Source organism: Calidris pugnax, unplaced genomic scaffold (genome assembly GCF_001431845.1).
Source record: "Calidris pugnax isolate Ruff unplaced genomic scaffold, ASM143184v1 scaffold32, whole genome shotgun sequence".
In the NCBI taxonomy this organism is placed as follows: Eukaryota; Metazoa; Chordata; class Aves; order Charadriiformes; family Scolopacidae; genus Calidris; species Calidris pugnax.
In genome coordinates this window covers 8,549,960-8,572,010 of record NW_015090783.1, presented here as the reverse complement: position 1 = coordinate 8,572,010, position 22,051 = coordinate 8,549,960, and the positions used below count along the sequence as shown (strand labels likewise).

The 22,051-nt window shown below is 49.9% G+C and overlaps 2 protein-coding genes across 3 annotated transcripts in view; one reads left to right on the top strand and one right to left on the bottom strand.

Moving 5' to 3' along the window:
* Positions 1-14,669, top strand: part of LIMK2 (LIM domain kinase 2) — a 29,984-nt gene extending 15,315 nt beyond the window's left edge. For both annotated transcript variants that reach the window (XM_014961875.1, XM_014961883.1), the window contains 13 exons: positions 141-250; positions 481-669; positions 1,119-1,224; positions 2,391-2,587; positions 3,448-3,634; positions 6,068-6,154; positions 6,863-6,994; positions 7,266-7,322; positions 7,510-7,575; positions 8,377-8,551; positions 9,957-10,012; positions 11,922-12,079; positions 12,635-14,669. In XM_014961875.1, the coding sequence (XP_014817361.1) occupies positions 141-250; positions 481-669; positions 1,119-1,224; positions 2,391-2,587; positions 3,448-3,634; positions 6,068-6,154; positions 6,863-6,994; positions 7,266-7,322; positions 7,510-7,575; positions 8,377-8,551; positions 9,957-10,012; positions 11,922-12,079; positions 12,635-12,791 (1,677 nt within the window). In that variant the 3' untranslated portion in view covers positions 12,792-14,669. The remainder of the gene's footprint in view (positions 1-140; positions 251-480; positions 670-1,118; positions 1,225-2,390; positions 2,588-3,447; positions 3,635-6,067; positions 6,155-6,862; positions 6,995-7,265; positions 7,323-7,509; positions 7,576-8,376; positions 8,552-9,956; positions 10,013-11,921; positions 12,080-12,634) is intronic.
* A 1,876-nt stretch (positions 14,670-16,545) lies between these two features.
* On the bottom strand, positions 16,546-22,043 carry PIK3IP1 (phosphoinositide-3-kinase interacting protein 1; the record flags this gene model as incomplete). Its single annotated transcript, XM_014961142.1, has 4 exons — positions 16,546-17,090; positions 19,449-19,527; positions 19,657-19,842; positions 21,893-22,043. Coding segments are annotated over 4 exons (624 nt in total), but the record flags the coding sequence as incomplete, so codon positions are not given.
* Between the last annotated feature and the right edge of the window lie 8 nt (positions 22,044-22,051).

Genomic DNA, 22,051 nt, shown 5'->3' with positions numbered 1-22,051 from the left:
GCTAATATAACTCTGTGGTAAATAACTGCCACTTGACTTTGAGATCGGAACGAACCTCGTTGTTAATTAGAAACGAAAGCAGTAGCTGCATCTGCTGATGGGTTTTGGCCCTTCTAAGCTACTCCCTTTTCTGTCTGTAGGTGGCTGGCGAATACAAGTATCACCCCGAGTGCTTTGCTTGTATGAGCTGCAAAGTGATCATTGAGGACGGGGACACTTACGCGCTGGTGCAACATTCCACTCTCTACTGGTAAGCTGGAGCTGCTCCCTGCTGTGTGTGTAAGCCCTCTTCAGCTGGCTCCTTGTGGTTCAGCCAAATGCTGTGCTCGGGAATGCCAGGAAGCTGCCTTTTGAGGGAGGGAGGAAGGAATGGAATAAGCACTTAGAGTTATAGATTATGGTCAGTGAGAGAACTTGGAAGTGTGAGTTTGGCAGGGAGGGATAGGCCACTGCCATAATGACTTTCTTCACTTCTTTTAGTGGAAAATGCCATAACCAGATTGTGCTGACACCGATGATAGAAAAACACTCCACTGAGTCTCTGCGTGAGCAGCTGCCGTATACGCTGACCCTCATCTCCATGCCAGCAGCCACTGATGGCAAGAGAGGGTTCTCCGTGTCTGTCGAAGGTGGCTGCTCCAGCTATGCCACTGGTGTCCAGGTGAAAGAGTGAGTATGACAAGGTTGTGTGCAAGGTACATGTCTGTGCAGAGGGAGCTGGTGAAATCCCGCAGTGCTGCTGTCCTGCCAGCTGCTGTAACTGCTGAGGGCATCTGTCCCGGCACAACAGAGACATACAGTGGTTAATAGCCATTTGTGTTTGGTCTCCATTTCACTCTTGTGATGACCTTAATTGGTAATTTATTTCTCAGTGCTGTCTCCTTCACTGAACACAAAACATTGGGCGAATTGTAATGGACTAACAATTTTTGCCATTGGGCAGATGAAGGGCTTCCCCCAAAGCAGCTCAGACCTAAACACTTGGTCTAGTGGGAGCTCCCTGTGTTGGTAGATTAGCTTTGTTTTATTTCAGAATGAAGGGAAGCATCAGAGATCAAGTATCTTTTATAATTTTGGCTAAGATGACTTCCCACACACACTATAATTCCCATGTTTAGAGTTAACAGGATGCACATCAGCCCAGATGTCCGAAACGCCATCCACCCCGCAGATCGTATCCTGGAGATTAATGGAGCTCCTATTCGTACGTTACAGGTGGAGGAGGTGGGTAGAGTTCTGTTCTGAAGCCTCCTTCTCAGCTGCCTTCCTACAGCTTTTCTGTCTCCTGGCACTGCTCTCCTGCCCCGCACGCAGCGTGTGTACACCCAGAGTGCTCCTCCTGACCGGGGGAATAAACGTGAAGACGAGCTTTGCTGCCCCTTCCAGCTGAAGAGGAAAACATAACAGATGGAAATGCAATTAGGATGCAGTTCTGATTTTGTAACACTCAAACACGAAGAGAGGTAATAAGAAAAGTGCAGGGCTGTGAAATCTCAGAGGACAGAGAGGCTGTGAAGACTCTCCATGTATTGCTAGTGAAGGCCACTCTTCTCATCCTGTTAGAAGCAACTGCCAAGAGACAGAAGTTCAGCTGATCCTAGGGATGAGTTTCCTGTTGCTAAAAAAAAAAAGTATTTGATGTCTGTATTTACAAGTAAATGCGTTATACAGATATCTGGTGACGCTGCAAGAGTGTAGTGAGACCACCATGACCTTCACTACGCAAGGGGTGTATTTACTGTTGGTGCTGAAGAGAACATTAGTAGCACAATCGACATCTCTCGGATAAATCTCCGTGTAGCTTTTGCAAGGCTGGTTTTTGCAGCACTATTCAGGATGGGAGCTTTTGTGGCTTTTGAACACTCTTCAGAAAAAGAAAAAAAAAAAAAAAGTATTAGATGTCTGTATTTACAAGTAAATGCATTATACAGATATCTGGTGATGCTGCAAGAGTGTAGTGAGACCACCATGACCTTCACTACGCAAGGGGTGTATTTACTGTTGGTGCTGAAGAGAACATTAGTAGCACAATCGACATCTCTCGGATAAATCTCCGTGTAGCTTTTGCAAGGCTGGTTTTTGCAGCACTATTCAGGATGGGAGCTTTTGTGGCTTTTGAACACTCTTCAGAAAAAGAAAAAAAAAAAAAAAGGGTGTTTGGTCACTTGTAGCTGAGCAGAAAGAAGAGGATTTGGATAGCATCAGGAACTGTTGCCAGCTTGATTTGTCTGGTGGAGAGCTGTGGTGTGCACAACTAACCCACAGCTATGCAGTGATCTCACCGAGCTTTTTACTCTGATTCCTGAGGGGCATTCTGCCGTGTCTCCTCTGTCTCCTGTCACTTGTGTGCCTCCTGTCTGCTACCATCCTCTCCTTCGGTTTGGTTGCAGGTGGAGGACTTGATTCGCAAGACAAGCCAGACGCTTCAGCTGCTGATCGAGCACGACCCAGTCTCACAACGCTTGGACAGGCTTCGTTTGGACTCCCGCCTTCCCACCCACATAAAGTCACCCATTTCCCCACGCTCCCTCTCTCCACTGGACATCAAGGAGAATCTGGAAGGAACTCTCCGACGGCGCTCCCTCAGGTAAGGAGTTGGGAGCTCTGCTGCCTCTGCCCCTGCGCTACCTGCCTGGGCCACGCCGTGCCTGGGAGTCACCCATTTCCCCACGCTCCCTCTCTCCACTGGACATCAAGGAGAATCTGGAAGGAACTCTCCGACGGCGCTCCCTCAGGTAAGGAGTTGGGAGCTCTGCTGCCTCTGCCCCTGCGCTACCTGCCTGGGCCACGCTGTGCCTGGGCCCTGTGATTGCAAACCCCTGCAGAGATGTGACACGTCTCTGATAGGTGCCTTGCTATAAACCAGTGGTGAAGCAGCACAGAGCTTCAGATTCTGCTCTTAACATGTACCCTCCCCGTTCCCTTTCAGGGTGGTGAACTTGCCTTAATGAAAATAAGAGCTGTACTTCTAACGTAGAAAAGCTACAAATTTTTACAGTTAGAAAATGTAAAGGTCAGATTTTTACCAGCCTTAAATGGTTGAAGAAGAATGTATCCTTAAAGGGACTATGTCTGAGATCTGAGATTTGGCAAAAATCTCATCTTCCTAGGCTGGAGCACTCAGTTGCTCATTTAGCCATTTACCAGTATTTTAATCTTTGTTTAGAGCTAGCAAGTGCTGTGTCTTCACAGCTTCCTCCTCCTGTTCACAGAGCTCCAGCCCTGACTAACGGTGCAGGAGATGTGGGGTGTTAGGCAGCTCCGACTTGGGAGCTGCTCTAGGTTTCTAAAGAGCTTCCACACAGCTGGGAGAGCATCCGGCTTTTGAGATGTGAAGAGCACTGAAGCACATCTAGAGTCTGGTCCCTCAGGAGCTAATGATGGGATATGTTGGACCAAAAGTTTCCTAGCAGCTTCCCTGATCTTCCTGTCTCCTTTGTTTTCTAGGCGAAGTAACAGCATTTCTAAGTCTCCCGGCCCCAGTTCCCCAAAGGAACCGCTCCTTCTGAGCCGTGACATCAGTCGCTCTGAATCCCTACGTTCCTCTTCTAGCTGCTCCCAGCAAATCTTCCGGCCCTGTGACCTGATTCATGGCGAAGTACTAGGAAAAGGATTTTTTGGACAAGCAATCAAGGTGAGGGAGGTCCCCACACATTCGTCATTCACTTTGATTACAGCCATGTCTGCCTGTCTGGGGGTCCTTTGTCACTCTCTCAGTGGTCTGTGCCCTTCTGATAGTGATCGGTGTTGGAATTCGCCTGGTTTCTCAGTGAGATGCATTTCTGTTTCATTCCCTGACCGTGAGAGTCTCTGGCTATGGGAGGTTTTGACTTTATTCCCGTTGAATGTCAACCTTGGCCCTACGTACTCATCTCCTGAGTTAGACTTAGAGCTCCACAGGTCACAGGAACCACCTGGGTGAGGTGGGGAGAATGGGGAACAAGCTACACTTTCTCTTAGGAGCATCTTTCTTGTGAAGAGGTGCATTCAGCTCCCCAGTACGGCATTTCTCCTCCACCCTGTGGTGTGCTTGGGGGTTTGCCAGGCTGATGTAGTGCCCATCTCTGAACCCCCAGCAAAACCTAAATTGATTGTCAATGTGGTGGTAGTGGACAGGTCTTGCATGACTCTTACAATTAAAATCTATTAATAGCAGTTCTCTTGTGTTTGAGCTCTCTGGTCCTGACCAGGGGTGCTTCAGCAGCTCTGTCCTGGCATCCCTGACAGCATTGGGGAGCAGCTTCCTCTGCCTTACCAAGGTGCTGTGAGCTCCTCAGTGCTCAGGTTGCTGTTCCCCATGTTATGGGACTTGTCTCCTTACACCTGTACAAACCAGGTGTCCAGCCACCATATTCATCTCACACTTCATGGGAGGTGGTGAGCCAGTACTACAAACCCAATGCTTTTGATCCATACTAATGAGCATATTTCTCTTCTCCTCTGCTCATAGAGAAATAACAGGTCCAGGTAAGCAGAACCTTTCCTCTGTCGCATGCTTTTGTCATCTGCGTCCCCACAGTTAATGGCACAAAGGTGTTTCTTTTCTGCTCAAATTACCCGATAGCCATCCTGTTCTGGTGCATGCTCTGGGAGTTAAAATTGCCCTCTTGGAGTTTCATAATGACACTTGTTTCAGTTTTGCTGGTATGTCAGCTTAAGAATTCCACTTAGCCTTGTTTTGTCCTTGCCTTTTCACTTCCCTTTATCTTTGGGCAATAGATGTCCCCGGCTTTCATGTCCCTGGCTGAAATGTGTAGTGTTCCCTGGCTCGCTACTTGTATATGGATGCTGATTTCAGACAGGAGCAGAAGAACATTGTACTCTTGCTTCTGTTGTGTTATTCCATGCATTCGTATTCCACCTGTGTCAGCCTTGCTGTGTCCCATGGTTCCAAACAGACCTAGTGTGCCACAGTGTCTGCAAGAGCTCATAAGCTTCCTGAATGCTGTAACTGGGGCTTGTGTTCTGGAGGTTTTCTGAAAGGCTTTTTATTTTAAAGGGTATGAGGCAAAAAAGGGACATCTTTCTTGGAGTTCAGATTGACTGGTTTTTATGCAACAAGTACTGTATCTGGTCAGAATAGTTCCCTTTTGTTCCTAGAGAGACAGTGGTTGGTTAGTTACCTGGAGATCTTAGAGAGACTGAGCTGTCCAAGTTTAGCAACTGAAGGGGAGGGGATTTCCAGAAAAACCTCATCAGAATTTGGACCCTTCCAACTCATTCCTGCACCCCATGCAAGCAAGGCAGAGCTGCTTAGCAGAAACCTCTAGAATGCAGCAAAATGCCAGGAACTAGTTGGATAGAGGCAAACAGCTCTTGAGGAACTGGAAATGCTTTCCATGTAGAGAGCCAGAAAATTCATTACCTGATGTTTATGGTGGATTTCTGTGTGTTTGCCACCATTCTGGGATGTTCCCCACAGGGAGCAGTACACCGCTCCCATGGAGCATGGTAAAATAACTGCTTCCTGCCTTACCTGAACAGCCTGTACATCCCACTTGTGCTTGCACGTGAGTAAGTTTGATAAGCTCATCAGAAACCATCAGGCTTCAGAGTCCCCATAAAACCTAAGCAGGTAGTAATGCGGGTTTGGGTTGTTTGGTTTGGTTTCTGATGGAAGTGAACATTGATTCCTTTGAATGTACCCGAGGGTCTGTGTACAAAATGCGAGCATCGCGCTGGGCAGGTACTTTCTGTAAGGGAACTCAAGGCACACATGAGTATGGGACTGATGCCTCCAGAGGCTTTGGCAGCCTGTGTGCCTGCTCAGCCCTATGTTACCTCAAAAAGAGACTTCAGCTCCAGTTCTTGGGATGCTGTTGCTCTCCTGGGATGATCTTCTGTCAGCTCTAGGTAGTTTCTGTTTCACGTACAGAAATCTTTGCTGAATTCGGGAAGGAGAAATTTCATACAGTTTTCTGCATATCCCTGGGCTCTGAATTTTCTCCCATCTCTATTCGTCTTGGGATGGAGGGGGATGTTGCCATCTTTTCCAGAAGAGTTGCAAGAGCGTTGGAGCTGTGTATTCTTGAACCTTGCCTGTAGTTGTGGTTTCTGTTTCCACCAGGTGACTCACAAAGCAACAGGAAAGGTGATGGTGATGAAGGAGCTGATTCGCTGTGATGAGGAAACACAGAAGACTTTCTTGACAGAGGTAAGAGCAAGATTTTAAAATGCTTCTGAGCCAGCAGTGTGGTGGAACTCTCTTCCATCTTCTCCAGAGAGAGAGTGATCGTGCCAGGAACCTGGCAGGAATCAAGGTGCTGAGGAGGGAGACATCACACAGGGAAAGGCTGACGTGAGCTGAATGTTTGCTGCACTGACGTGTGACTCACCCTGAGCAATAGCCATGGCTTCAGCTCATTAATTTTTCAGTGATAAAAAGCAGCCTGAGTCTGAGGTAAATTGAGCTGTGCAATACATAAAGGATTTATCCCTTGAGCCTTGTGCATAAATACAAATGATGAGGGCAAATATCTGTAAGATATTCAAGACTGCTGCTGTATTTAACCTAAAGTATTTTCTTGGGGCTGCCTACCATGGTTTCCAGAGTCAGATTTAGCTTAAAGGCAACTCCCTAAACACCCGACGCTGCTATTCCAGCCCTGATGCATGCGGATAGCTGCCCTGGAGAGCTCCTGCCTCTTAAAAGTTAGCCAAACTCAAGGGTGCTCTCCTTAAAGACTAAGATCAGGTTAATTGCACAGTGTGAAAACGAAGAGGCAACAGATTTGACTGCCTTAAGGTTGAGGTTTGAGTGTACTCTGTGATCCTGGAAGAGACCTCCAGCATTGGAGTGCTTGTCACCACAGAGAGGATCCGTCAGGACTTGTTCCATTCTCTTTGGGGTTCTGCTTCCCAGGTGAAAGTGATGCGCAGCCTGGATCACCCCAACGTGCTGAAGTTCATCGGTGTACTGTACAAGGACAAGAAGCTGAATCTCCTCACTGAGTACATTGAGGGGGGCACCCTGAAGGACTTCCTCCGCAACGCGGTGAGTATGGAAGCCTGGTGGACCTGGGCTCAGTGAGGTTGACAGCGTGTTGTTGGTTGCACTGGCCTTATGGTGGTTGTTGTTAGTCTTCTCCTTTGGAGCTGTGTGGAAAAGCTGCTTCTTAGCTGTGGGTGGCCTGAGGCAGGAAGAGCCTTCTTCCAGGGGCTATGTCATCTTTCTCTGACTGCTGCAAGGGTCCCTGTTGCAGAGGAATTTCTGTCACCAGCTGGTTGGTACGATAGTCCCTGACTATTGAGGACTTGTCTTTCAGGACCCGTTTCCCTGGCAGCAGAAGGTCAGCTTTGCCAAAGGAATTGCCTCTGGAATGGTGAGTTGGACTGTCCCTTTGGACAAACCTCCGGGGTCAGGGTTAGCTGCTTCAGCAGGGTGGTGTGTGAGGGGCTGTGGATGCTCCATATTGAGGAGCAACTGGTTGTTGTGGTGTGTAAATGTGAAGGGATGTACTTGCACTTGCCTGGGAAGCCCTAACACCAATTTTCTCCCTCTGGTTCCAGGCTTACTTGCACTCCATGTGCATCATCCACAGAGACCTGAATTCACACAATTGCCTGATCAAGTTGGTGAGCTACACCTCTGTTCCCCACAGCGCGCTGCTCCCTCCTTGTCATCTTCCTCCCTGGGTTTTCTCCACATGATGGTCCCTCCTTTGTCAGGGGGGGAACCAATTTCACAGAGGCTTTTATTGCCATAAACAAGGGAGCTTCGACTTTGCACAGGATTTTCTAGACTGATTTGCTTTCACCATTTCTTGTTGTCCTACCCCCTTTCCTGTGGCCGCATCTCCTATTAACAGTCATGTTAGGAGAGTTAGTAGAGCTCTGTTCCTTATGTCAACTAGGAGATGTTCTCCACAGCTGCTTCTGTTCTTTTAACCACTTAATGACTCTTTGTTGGCACTCAGGATTGAGACAAGTGTGCAAGCGCGTGCAGATGTGTGTGCTCTCTCTTTTTGAAATGCTAGGTCACAAGATTTTTGCGTAGCTTCATTCCCTCAAGCCTTGCCCTTGTTTGCTTGGCTGGAACACAAGATTAGTGTGTAGGCTTCAAACGACCCAGGATGAAAGTCTTAGAGGAAGGTCTGAAAGGAAAGGTCTAGTTTTGCCCTAGCAAGCGTAGCCAAATTAATGGGATTAGTGCTAGCAACCCCAAAGGAAATAAGACAGTAAAGAAAGGAAATGATGAATTGGGATCATGAACTGGATGTCTTGCACCTGTCTAGACAGCTCACGACACTCATCTGGCTGCAGGAAACCTCCATAGTTGCCCTTACGGCCTAGTTGACGGTGAAGATGAGTCGCAGCCTCTTTGCTCCCGAAGGGAGCTGAGAGGAATCAGCAGCTTGTACTAAATCCCTTGTGCAGGATAAGACGGTGGTGGTGGCTGACTTCGGCCTCTCTCGGCTGATTGTGGAGGAGAGAAAAAAGCCCACTTTGGAGAAGCCGTCGGCCAAGAAACGAACCCTGCGCAAGAGCGACAGGAAGAAGCGCTACACGGTGGTTGGCAACCCCTACTGGATGGCCCCAGAGATGCTGAACGGTGAGATCCTGATAGCGGGTGAGGAGACAGCCTGGGACAAGGTGTAAGGATGATAGGATTACTGAAAGCTGCTGAGCCCTGGTAACAATCAAACCTCTTAGAGCCTGTGGTTTTAGACCTGCTAATAGGCAAGCCTATTTATACGCACAGGTACCCCAGCTGCACTTCTCTGCAGCACCTGACCCGATAAGCCTCTGTACCAGCCGAGGTAATGTTTCTGGCTCCATAGCAGGAGTCTTCAGGAGGGCAACAGGCCTAAACTTGCTGTGATCCAGATTACAGGGAAGACAAAAGAGGCCTGAAATAGGACTGAACCCGAGATCAATTTCTGTTATAACCTTATGCTTTGGAACTGCCCCTTGAGACAGGGAATCATTAAACTCCAGGATGAGGCTTACGTGTGCTGTTGCATAGATCCAGGGAGAAGCCATCTGCTGCCAGGTTTGCTGAAGCCTCAGGATTGGGGTGGGAGTTGTCCAAGTGCAGGGAAATCTCTTTTTTGGCACGCGGCCCTCAATTGCATTAAGGATGAACTATGTCCCTTAGGGGAAAATCTGCCCCACAGGGGTTGAGGAGTGAGGGTGAAACGCAGTGGATACGGTTTCCTCCTAATGAGCAGGTCAGTCTGACCTGGTTGGGCAGTTTGGCCGGTGATGGTATCAGTATTGTCCAACAGAGAGCCCACCAGGGAAGGGAGAACTTGGCTCCTCTCCCCACCTCAACTCTTCTCCGTGTCGCTTTCTTGCCTGCTGTTCTGTTTGCCTTCTCTCAAGGCTCACCAGCCCTGCTCTGGAGCCTGAGGCTGCTTCTCGGAGCCCGTCTCAGACCTGGCATTTGTCAAGAGAGCAGCAAGAGCGCAGTCTGACATCACCTCTGAAAGCAGGGCTGTTTACCAGATCTTGGCTCGGGAGGGGTGTGCCTGTAAGCTGATAATGGCACGCTGGAGCCAGGCTGCTCTCCCAGATTCACAGCGCTGCTAGTGTGTAATTTATTATCTCTGCAGTCTCTGCAGCAGGGACGGGGCACTCGCTGGCTGCCGGGGGAGCTGAAGGCTGACCCGGTGTGCTGTAGAGATGCACTAGAGCAGGAGTCAACAGGAATGGGCAGAAGCTTTCCTTAGTTATCCTTGGCGTTTGCTCGGACCTCTGATACACAAGGATTCCCTGTGTTGTCCTTTAATTCCCCAGCAGAAGAAAGAAGTGGGGTTAAACTGTGATGGCAGTGTGTAGGAAGATGGAATACATATCTTGGAGCAACTGACCCTGCTCAGATTTAAGCCTTGCTTTGTCCCCAGTTTTAGAGCCCTCCAGGGGATAGGTTTAGTTAAGCTTTGGACTGGCAGCTCCTGGAATAGCTGGGTTGGGAGCTGCCTCTCACAGAGCTGAGTGTCTTTTGTTTCCTGCAGGACAGAGCTACGATGAGACAGTGGACATCTTTTCATTTGGGATTGTTCTCTGTGAGGTAAGACCAGGATGTTACTTCTTCCCCATTGCTGTCTCCTTGCACACATTGTGTCAGCCAGTTCTCTGTGTCCGAGTGTGCAGCCTGACCTCACAGCACGGTGGATTTGGCTGGAGATACAAGCTTGTCCTGCTCCTCTTCCCTCAAGGAAAGTCCTGTAACTTTTTGGTCCCAGAGAGAGTTTCTTCCTGGAACTGAAAGAAATACACAGGTTCCTCCTGGACCAAGAGAAGCTGTAAAAAAGTCCATCAAGTTCTGACTGAGCCCTGGTATCCATTTCAAAGCAGACATGTTCCTTAAAACAGTGATACTTTTTCTACTGCCTCACTAAAAGAACAATCAGCTTTATAACCTCAGCAAATTCAGGGCCTCCGCTGTGGATGGCACTTCACATCAAAGAAGGGGGAACTGAAACCTCTTTGCAGGTTAGTTAATGAAAATTGCACCCTGAAGACTGTTGGCTTAGTTTATTTCTGAGCCACTGCACACTCCTACTGTTGTATCAGGCTTTTCTGCCTGCAAAGCAAAGAGTGCCACTCGAGAAGTACAGGGTATTTTCAGTTTAAAAGGTGTGTAGGAGAGTGGAAATACAGATGAAAGGTGGAGTGTTGTGTGTAACACAGTGTTACAGGAACATCAGGGAGACTGGCACAATTTCATCTTCACTGTTTGGATGAAGGGGACAAAGAAAATATCTGTGCATTAATCTTTGTGGCCTCATCTGGGGCTCTGTTTACACTGGGCCCTCCTCTCAGAGAATGTTGTGGTTGTGAGCGGTAGATTTAGGAACTCGAAAAATCTGCATGCAGGATTAAAACAATTGTTTCATCTAGAAAAAAGACAAATAAAGGGGTAGAAGCATATGAACATTTTCCTTGTCACCAAAATAAAGATGCTAAAAAAAGAAGTTACACATTCAAACAGATAAGGAAATAACCCTGCCAAAGTACATAATGGGCGTTGCACTGTCTAGTTACAGGATGTGGTTGTCCTGCTGAGTTATTGGCATAGAAGAGCCTGGGTGGTTATAAATAACACCCTTTTTGTGATACCCAATGAGGCTTTAAACTTAATACCCTTCCCTCTGTGAGAGTCTGTGTTGACATTGACCTTGTCTGAGTCCAGATCACCCCACAGCTCTCCGCTGTGGGTTCCTTCCCTCTTATTACACTTTGAGTCCCCCGGTGCTGAAGGTGGTGGGCACTGGGATTTCTGTGTGCCAGGGCAGGGCTTCTCTCTGTTCTACCCAGCCCTTTCCTCTGCTGGCTCTCGCCTGCAACCTCCTGGGCATTGCTTATGGTGGTTCTTCTCTCCACCCCTACCCTCTGGCTGTGTGATGGGGTTGAATCTGCCAGTAACAAAGCAGCTCAGAATTCGTGGTGCTGTTGACTTCACAGCATTGTTTAGGACGGGCTCCGTAGACAGAGGAGCTTTTCTGGTGGTGTGGTAGGGTTGTGTGAGAGGGGAGAGATGGGATGGTGATGCAGGTTGTGTTGGTTACCTGCCATCAGGAGGGGCTGCGTCAGCCCCAGCAGCACACAGCACAGTAGCTGACCCAGCAGCCAGATGCTGTTGAGCTCTCTGGGAGGTGGACATCATCCAGTATCTTCAGAGATATTAATCTTGTATCTGTCAGAGGGACCCTGGGGAGAAAGAGAAGGTGTCTGGGCCTTCCTTCACAACAGCAGCCATATCATCAGGTCTGGAAAAAGTTTCATATGAGGTTTGTCTGTGTGCAGTGCCTTGCTCATTCCCCTGTGCAACTACACCCACTGGAAAGGAGGAACAGCATTTCTGCTCTTTCGCTTGCACCCTTATACTTTGAAAGAGCTTCTGCCCAACACTGAAGTTCCTTGTTAACACTCTGGAACTGTTGCTGTGCTTAATTGCTCCTCTCATTTTTCCCTAGATCATAGGCCAGGTGTATGCTGACCCGGACTGTCTCCCACGCACACTGGATTTTGGCCTTAACGTCAAGCTGTTCTGGGAGAAGTTTGTTCCTGCTGACTGTCCTCCAGCCTTTTTCCCTCTGGCTGCCATTTGCTGCAGACTGGAACCAGAGAGCAGGTAGGTTTGGGGTCTGGAGGACTCCTCTTTGTAAGCCTGGAGTGTCTGTATCCCCTTGGTGGAAGGAGGGTGGCAGAGGGCTGTGTTCCAGCCTTCTGTGAGAATGCTCAAAGGCTTCCACCTGAGGAGGGACTAAAGACTCGTCAGCACACAGAGAGTGCTGTATATGGGAGAGGGCTCTGAAACAATTACCAAGACAGAGAGGGTAAAGGAGGAGTGATCGTTCGGGGTTTCTCATGTACAAAAAGTAGGGGCAGACTTTGGCAGCAGCTCTGAAATGCGAAAACTTCGTTTGATTTCAATTGTGAAACTTGTAGCTTCAGAACAGCGTCGATGCCAAGGAGGTTCCAAAAGAGCTGGACCTCACTGGTCATCACCTGTAAAAACGGGCAGCCCAGAGAGATGGGATCTTTGCAGTCTCAGAAGCTGAGTGGGGAGGGATCATGTCCCTGCTCAGACCTCTGTGCGCGGGACAGGAGCCTGGATGGACAACTGGCCCAGCCTTTGCAGGTGCTGTTCTGCTTCCCACTCACATTTCTTCACTGGTGCTTCTAGGCCCCCTTTCTCCAAGCTGGAAGATTACTTTGAAGCTCTCTCTCTCTACCTGGGAGAACTTGGCATCCCCCTCCCGTCTGAGCTGGAGGAGCTGGACCACAACGTGAGTGTGCAGTATGGACTGAACCGTGACAAGCTGCCCGAAAACACGACCTAGTCAGCTCGTGCTGCTGCTGCACCACTTCCATTGGAGCTGAGATGAGCGACGGGGAGGGAGATGCACTTCAGCCACTTCGAGGGCATTAACGGGGCACCACGCTGTGCGGCTGCTGCATTGCCTCTCCCTCCCCACCCAGCGCCCCTCCTCTTGGACATCCTGATTCACTGTGGATTTCTGGCATGTTTCAGAAGCAAAAAAGGGCTGTTTCCTGCCAACTGCACCTAGGAAAGCTGCTCAACACTATTTTCCTGGCTTGAGAAATGTTTCTCTAGCCTTTTCAGGCTTCTTTACTGTGGTGCCTTAGAACTTGGCTGCAAGCTGTGAAGCCACCCTGGCCCATCTGCCAGGGAGGGAATTGCTATAGGAGACTCTCCTGGGCAAGGACCAGCACTTCTGGAACTGCTTCTCCCACCGACTGCCCTGCTCAGAAAAGCTGGGGAAATTGGACATCTGGCAAAAGGCCTCACCGGGACAGCGTGCGTGTGTGCGTGTGTGTGTGTATGTTTGTGCATGTGTTTTCCAGAATAACCCACTGAGATTTTGGCCTCCAGTTTGCATCAGGGGAGGGAGTGAAAAGCCCCAGGAACTGGGCAGCTCTCCTGAAATACCTTGTCTGTAGGGAAGTGTGTATGAATTTTTGTTTTGGTTTTGTGGGTTTTTTTCCTCCTGTCTCTGAATACCTCCAAAAGCCTGCCTAGAAACACTAAGACTGAGCTCTCCTTGCTCCTCCTGATGACGAACAAAGGCAGACAACAAATGAGCCACTTGAACACCTTCAGACCCTGAGCCTGCACACTGAGTTTGCCTGCCCAAGAACCTTAACTTAGTGAAAGCATTTGAACCTGAATGTGTAGAACTGCACTAGGCACTGGCTGTGGGCATCCCTGGAGTGCTGAAGCTGCTTGAGCTCTCGGCCTGCGGACATGAGGTGACAAGATGGGTGGCAGAAGGTGCTTTTCAGAAAGCCAAAGGTCTGAAGTGGCTCAGACTTTGTGCATGGACAATGGCAAAGGGGGACGTGCCCAAGGTTACTTAAAGGATGGACTTGTCATGAACAGAAAAGTGCTGGAGAATGTCCCATCCTCCCAGGAGTGGCAGCTGGAGAACTAGTAATTCAGTTGCCATTACCTCATCCTTTCCTGCAGGCTGCACAAGTTGCTCCCTTTGAAGGTCCTTCTTGCAGCTCCTGTTGCAGCACCTGAACTGATTCTCCAAGCAGAAACTTTCCTCAGGGTCATTCCCTGCTTTAGGGGAGAAAAAGGGCTTGGAGTCATTGGGAGGTGGGTGGGAGTGTATTCCCTTCCAGCACTTCTCTTCTTCCTCCCTTGGTGGCAGAAGGAAGGACAGCTACTGCTGTGGTAGCTCTTGTGGTTGGCAGAACTGAACAAAAACTGGCTTAAGTCCCATTCTTAAGTTTCACAAACACCTTGGTTTAACTGGATTTCTAGTGTGCTCCTTTCCCCCTCCCCCCCTTCGGTATAGAATGGGGGGGAATTGGTGTTAAGTCTTTGCTGTTACTTTGATTTCCTCCCCCTACCCATGAGTTTAAAGTATTATGTAAAATAACATGGGACCAGCCATCACCTGACAAAAGGTGTGCACAGGGGGATGGTTTTAGTCTGTGTAGTGGTGTTTCAGAAACACTGGGGACTCCCTGTGCTGAGTCAGCGGAGGAGCCTCTCTAAACTGGGTCCAGTGGATTCAGGATTGTTAATAGGATTTGCCCTTCCTTTCCCCCTCCCAGGCTGGTTTGTGAGGGGACCCCTGAAGGGGAAAGTCCTGGGTGATGTGTGGGTGGGGTTTATGAACTGTGATTTGCACAGCTCCATGTTCTAACTAAATTAAAAAAGCAGTAAACGTATGCTATGAAAACAAGACTTCGTTGTCTCTGTGTTTATGTATAAAGTGGGAAGCTGGAACTTTGTTGTGTTTCTATTGTCACAAAACAGCAACATCAAAACTGCACAGATCAGGCATCATCTAGAACTCTCTTTTTTGAGCCAAAGGGCTCAGACACATTTACAGAACCAGAGAGACTTACTATAAGTGCTCTATAGTAATATTTACCTGGAGTGATGGAAAGGGAAGAAGTGCTCAAGTTTTGTTCGTTGGTTGTTTTTTTGTGGGTGTTTTGTTTTTTTTTAAGGGTGGACAGGAGCCAGCAGAACATGGATCCTCTCTCCCGGTTTCCTTTTTTAACGAGGATAAAAATACCGCCTGTTCTTGGAAACCTCCTATTCTGAAATACGTAACTCAAGGGGCGTTAGTTAAGGCAACAACCGAACACAAATGCTGGTTATGTCAGTACCTCCTGTAACCTGCTGTGCTCCGACACCATCGCGCTTTCCAACCACGGCCCCGAGGGAGGGAGCAGAACCAAAGCAGGACCGACCTGCGTCAGCGCAGGAAGGGGCTGTAACCCAGAGCCTCTTCCCACGGGCCAGGCCCTTGAGTCAGCGCAGCCCCAACGCCCACAGCTGCTTTTCAGGAACAGTGTCCCAGTCCCAAGCTGGCAGCAAGGGGACAAGCTCCCGTGGCCCCGACCAGCGCTGGTGAGGGGAGGCACCGCTTGTAGGGATTTACCTGTGGGCCTGGCAAACCGAAGGAGCACCTTCCCTTCTCTGTTCCAAGTCTGTGACAAGCAAAAGGGAGGCTGCTCTGGCAGGAGGAACGTTCAGATGAGCCACAGTCCACAAAGGTCTACACAGCGTTTTTCTTTTAAGCTTTAATACAAGGTAGCACAATCTGCACCTTCTCATAATGAGGTATTTAAAACATTTTTACAAAGAAATGGTATTCAAAGGCATTTAAAAATAAAACGTTTCCCTTTTCTGAATCAAACATTAACACTAAAACCCCTGCTGTCGAGTGCTGCTCCCTGTTAGGCCCACAGCTATAAAGCAGATGGCTACAAAACTTACTTGAATGGCTTGAATCCCCTGAGGCGGGGATGGATGTTTCCCTGAACTGGCCTTGCCTCGGTGCCATTTAGGAGACACTGCAGCAACCATCCCTTCCAAAACCCCTGAAACGCTAATAAAAGTTGTTACAAAACCTCTCTTAACAGGGCCAGGCTCTGTGAGCAAGGAGTCTTGCTGCACAAGTGGAGTGTGTGTGAAAGAGGCTGGATCTTGCAAGAGCAGCTGCCCCGTCCTGCCCTTAAGAGCCAGAGCTGCTGCACCACAGCTGAGGCCACCTCCGCAGCTGGCACGGCCACTCTGTCCACAGCTGGCACCATAGAAAGCCAAGGGAATTGGGAAGAGGATGTTTATCTATCCTCAGTGTTCCACCTGCTGTAGGTAACTGAAGGGCAGTTTGTTTTCTTCTCTCCACAACTATCTACTGCTGGCCTTTGGTCTCCTGATGTGTGTAAGCGAGCAGGAGGCACGGACCACCTGGACACCTACAACTGTGGCTGTGCATGTAGCACCCCAGGGGAATGGAGATGTGGCCTCAGCTCTGGAAGACCTGGATTTGTCAAGAGCTTGAGAAGAGCTTTTCCAAATTGACACTGGGGCCAAACATACTGCTCCTGGCCAAAGCCATCCCTCAAACTCCTCCTTGGAAAAAAGACGGATCCAGTAGCAGGATTCTGGACAGCGTCTCCATCTCTCAGCCACAAAGCAGAAAGGCAGGAACTATAATCAGAGTGTAATTATCTAGCTAAGTCTGACGTGAAGCTCCCCTCAGTCCTTGCAGTACTGCTCCCTCCTGGGATTCCAGGCTGAAACTTAAGTAACAGTGCACACCATTAAATAGGAAAGGAACGGGGAAAAAAGGAAGCCAAGACCACACTCTGGGCTATGGGATCTGTGGCCACTTGTGAGCCTGGCCCATCATCCCCCCCAGCTCCTTGGCACACCATGGAGATAGGTGGGAGGAAGCAGCAGGGTCCACCACACCAGTCCCAGCTGGTCATGCACTGAATGGTGCCACTCAAACAGATCGTGATGAATAGCCCGCTGCTCTGTCCCTCTGCATCACCTTCATCTGGCTTTCATCAAAAAGAAAACAAAACAGAAATGAACACACGCAACCCCTGCACTCACAGTGGGAAGCTGGAGGCTTTGCTCAGCCTGTGCCTGTGCTCAGGCACCAGGAGTACCCGCCTGCCCCATGAGCGGGCCGCTGCTGTCACGCGTGTCCTCCACGGGCGTCTGGTTGGTGTGCACCACGATTGTGTTCTCATCCACGAGCTCGCAGGCGGGGTTGGTGAACGCTGAGAGCGGCAGCGTGATGCGCTGCATTTCACGCTCATAAACCTTCTGTTCGTGCTTTTCCTTCAGGTCTTTCCCCCTAGATTTAAAAAAAAAACGAATGTAAATGTGCATGGGGTAAGCACCACTGCTTGGGGGCAGAGTCTTGGTAGAGGTGATGGAGTGGAAAAGCAGGGACTCTGCTCTTTAAAAAAACAGGTGTTTCTGCTACATACAAAGGGCCCAAAACACTCCCTACTGTAAGCAGAGGACCCCATCTGAGCGCCTTTAAAAAACCAAGCAGCCGAGGGACATCTGTCCCTCCCTCATAAACCAGGTTATTCATTAACGTTGCTACAGCCAAATGATGTCTGTAAAGCCAGGCTACTCCTTCAAACCCTTTCCTTACATCTTACAGTCCAGTGCAGAGCCCCCTGCTCTCCCAAAGAGCTTCTGTAACCTGCTCCACCTGGTAGAAACAAACACCGGAGACGGTGACAGGTTCTGCCTTTTGTTGTGGCAAACAAACCCGTGCAGCAAATGAAGCCATTACTGGAAGTATTAAAGCTTCCTTCAGAGCTGGCCCTGCCTTCTGCGGCTGCCACCAACAGCTTAATCCCACAACCAGCTCCTCAAACCCACCCCGCTCCTCAGCCTGTTGCTAAGGGAGGCGACACCTCTGGGATTTGCACTCCAGAAGAACTTTAAAAACGGCTGGCATTAATAGCACGTTGTCTCCAGAAGAGCCATGTACACCAAAAGCTACCAAACCCATTAAAGGTGTCTCACCACACCTACCCAAACCTGCCAGCTTGTACATGTGACTTTGAGAGCAAGGCAAGAAGAGGGAGAGACAGCAAACCCCAAACTGCAGCCCCACCGGGAGCTCTCTGCTGCTGGAGAAGCAAAGCCACCTTTGGCCAAAGCTCAACATCGGTCCGTGGCTTCTTCCCCGCCGGCGAGGAGCGAGGTGGGACAGGCACCGCTCGCTCCTCCTGGGGCTCGTGATCCCGACCAGGCGGAGCTGCCGGGGTTTCCTGTCAGCACATCACCATTTTGGCTGCTTTTCAAGGCTGCCTACGAGCGCGCGGCAGTGGCTGCCGCTCCTGCCAGCGCTCCCCGAAGCCACACCTGCCATCAGACCCCTCCACAAGCAGCTCTCTGCATTTTGTCCCTTATGTAATGCTCCTCCCTCTCCTGTTTCTTTTCTTCTTTTTATTTTTTTCCTGCCGGCATTTATTATAAACGCTTACATAAGGACGTGTCCCAGCTTGGGAAAGGGCTCCTTCTGCTCGGCTGTGTCGGGCTGCTGTCAAACAGCCAAAATGCAGAACAAACCCTCCCGGAGGAGGGAGCCTGGGCCCTCGCTCACCACAGCGACGTTCGCCACTATTTGTTCGTCCTGCCCTGCCTCTCGGAGCTAAGCTGCTGGCTGTGACCGTAACCTCACGTGCTGCTGAGCCACAGAAACACTTCTGCAGTGAACAGCTGAACCAATCATAACTTAAGAGTGAATCAAAACTGACCTGGAGTTCTGGTAAAATGAACTTTGACCAAAAAAAGTGTCCCTGCCTCTCGGAGCTAAGCTGCTGGCTGTCACCGTAACCTCACGCGCTGCTGAGCCACGGAAACACTTCTGCCCAGTGCAGAGAACGGCTGAACCAATCATAACTTAAGGGTGAATCAAAACTGACCTGGAGTTTTGGTAAAATGGACTTTGACTCCAAAAAAGTGCGACTTGATATCCAGCATCGTATGGAGGAGGGAGCCTGGGCCCTCGCTCACCGCAGCGACGTTCGCTGCTATTTGTTCATCCTGCCCTGCCTCTCGGAGCTAAGCTGCTGGCTGTGACCGTAACCTCACGTGCTGCTGAGCCACAGAAACACTTCTGCAGTGAACAGCTGAACCAATCATAACTTAAGAGTGAATCAAAACTGACCTGGAGTTCTGGTAAAATGAACTTTGACCAAAAAAAGTGTGACTTGATATCCAGCATCGTAGGATACGATGCACGATGGCAAACAATTTGCCCATTGTTTTTTCTTCTAAAGCTAGACTAGAGACACCCGGGGAACAGGTGGCCTCCTGGAAGGACTGTCGTCTCTCTGATCACAACAGAAACTTCCTGTGAGGGCTCTTACGTAAAATTCAGCTCCCCTGATGTATCTGAGAAAGCCACATCAAGGCACGCGTGCACACACACAAAGATATAAAAAAAAAGAGGGCAGTTTCAAATCAGTTTGAAGGTGAAACGGAGAATAATGGGATTAAGTCTTAAATAGTCCTTTCCTCAGTGTGACAAGCAAAGCTCTTGCACAATGTGCCACATCAAAACATATGCTTCTATCTGCCTTTTCATTAGGGTCTGGTTGGGTCTGCAGGTGCTCAGACATTCCTGCTCTATACACGTTGCTTCATGCCTACACCAGCTTTTGGATAAAGGAGAATAGCCACTGACCTCTTATAGATGTATCCCAGCACAATGCCAGCTCCAATGGCGATGATTATCACCATCATGATCAGCCCCAGCACATACCCTGCGAAGGGAGAAAGAGGCAAAATTAGAGGCAGTAGATCCAGCCATAGCATTGCTTTTAGAGCCTCTAAATAAATCCATCCTGCCAGAATTGCAGGAATGGATCCATCACACGATCCTGGGTTTGTACCTAGTGTCCCTAGGTCCTTCTTTTCTTTGGAGTTCACCTGCACCCTCTGACTGATCCCAACGATGGGCTGCACAGCCGCGGCCTCGCTCCGGGAGGGCAAGGAATCAGCTGGTTCAAACACCTGGTCGGGCTCCTGAGAAGTGCCCACATCTGCGGTAGGGACTGGGGCTGTGGCAGCTGTAGCATCTGTTGAGAGGGAAAGAGAGACAGACAAAATACAAAGCATCGGTGAGTACCTCAAAACACCCCATGCCTTGTGAGCAGGACAGATCCAGACTGGTATCACTGAACTGCCTTTGGAGCACACTGACAAACACTTGTTCCCTCTTAAGTTGTTGCCAGAAATCCTACCAAGGCAGAGGAGAAACCTTCTCCTCCTCCCACTTTCCTTTGACATGAACCCATTTATCCAAGAGCGCAAGGCACCACCACAGAGGAGACAGAAGTCAGACAGCAGAACGAAACCCAGGTTGAGGGCACGAGTCCAGGGGATGCACAATGACTTCATTTAGTGTACGGATCGATACGCACGCTGCAGCTGCAATCGTGCTGAACAGGCACGAACGAGACCATGAGAATCTCCATCCCAAATCTCCCAGGAGCCTATTTATCTCTCTTCTGCCTCAATCTTCCTGACACAGGAAGGTTTGATGGGAAGAGACTCGAGCTGGTGTGAAAACAACCTGGGGACGTTCTTCTTACCCAGCCCCTCTGTGCAGCCCTGCAGCAAACTCCTTTAGGGTGAGTCAGAGCAACACCTGGGGCAGCACAGCCACTGGCTAGTCTAAGTACAGCAAGTTCCTCCTCAGCCAAAGGAAGGTGTGTGAGGATGGACACTCATAGCACTGACTCCTTCCCAGCCCCGTGGGCTCTATCAACAGCACTGAAACATTTTCAAGGTAGCTCCTTTCATGACACAGTAAAAATGGAAGCTATAGCACAGTAACAGCTATGACAGTGGAAAGTAGGTATCTATTACCTGTCCTAAACAACAAAAAAAACCCAACCCAGCCTATTTTGGGGAAATGCTATGCACAGTATGCATCCACACCTGGAAACCCTCCCCACCTGGATCTCACCCCACAGCTGGCAATAGCTCCGTGTGGATTTTCTATCTGCAGCCATTTTGAGTCCTCAGTGGAATGTGAAATGGAAGTACAGAAGGGGATTTAGGGACAGGAAATCAGGGTCTCCTGCACCGCACAGTGACTTTATGTAGGGTCAGCCAGAGAAGCTGAATGACGGGGAGCTGCAGGACACGACTACAAGAAAAAGGCGCCCAACTCTGAGACACAAAAATAGCTAAACCCCTTAAACAGGCAAATTGGCTGAAAGGTCAGGCAACTCTCCTGACCCCAAAGCTGCAGGGCTGTTTTGAGTAAGGGTCTTGGCAGCAGAACATTTGTTTTGCTTTATTTGCAAAGTGAAGAAAAGGGGAGGGTGTATGACTAGAGGAAAGTGTTTACATGCAAGGACAGCAACCCCGAGGGACAGTGTAGTGCGTAAGAAAATCTTGAGGGGCTCAGAAATAAGTAAACAGTTCAAAAAAAACACGTGGTTACTTTGGCCTCAGTCAATACTGACATCTCCTGACCCTGAAACAGGCTTCAGCTACAGCTCTTGGCAAACTGTCTCCCACTCTGACTATCCGGGAGAAATCCAGTGTTTGGGTTTTCCCTTTCTTACTGTCCTCCCTTCACTTCTTGTTTTCCCCAAGTTCTTCCCCCCACCTGTACCCAAATCCACCCTGGGGCTCATTTAGCAGCGGGACACTTGTTCAGACAGCAGTAATGGTCCTTCGCCACCTCTGCAGTTCCTAGATGCCCGGACCTCAGCCTTTTTCAGCACAGCTACAGAGCCCTGTAGTGACGGCTGAAATGGCGGGGGCGTGGGGACACACACACACACACACAGCTTTGCACAGGCCTTTTCTGGCACTAATGGCAAAGCTCTAGGGGCGGAGCAAGGCACAGCTGGGAGGCAGATGTGCACACGCAGGAGGGGAGCCCTGGGTACACTCCGTTCCGGGGGAAGGGGGGACACACACTGTGGGCGCTGCCATAGCCCGGGGCTGTTTGTGCGCGGCGGGGGACCCCCCTCCCGGGGACAAAGCCGGTCCCCAGCGGCAGGAGACGGGCCGGGGAGGGGAGGGCAATGCCCCGGGGGATGGGGGGGCTGGAGGAAAAGGGGGAAGGGGGGCTGGAGGAGAAGAGGGTCCACCGGGGGCAGCTCCTACCTGGGCACTGGGCGATGTCGCAGGGTCTCCGTTCGGGCACCCCGGCGGCGCCTCGGATGTAGCACCAGGGCGCGGTGTCGCCGTCCGGGTTCCTGCAGTTGTTGTGGTCCTCGGCGACTGCTGCTGGAGGGGACGGGGCCGTCAGCGCGGGGACCGCCC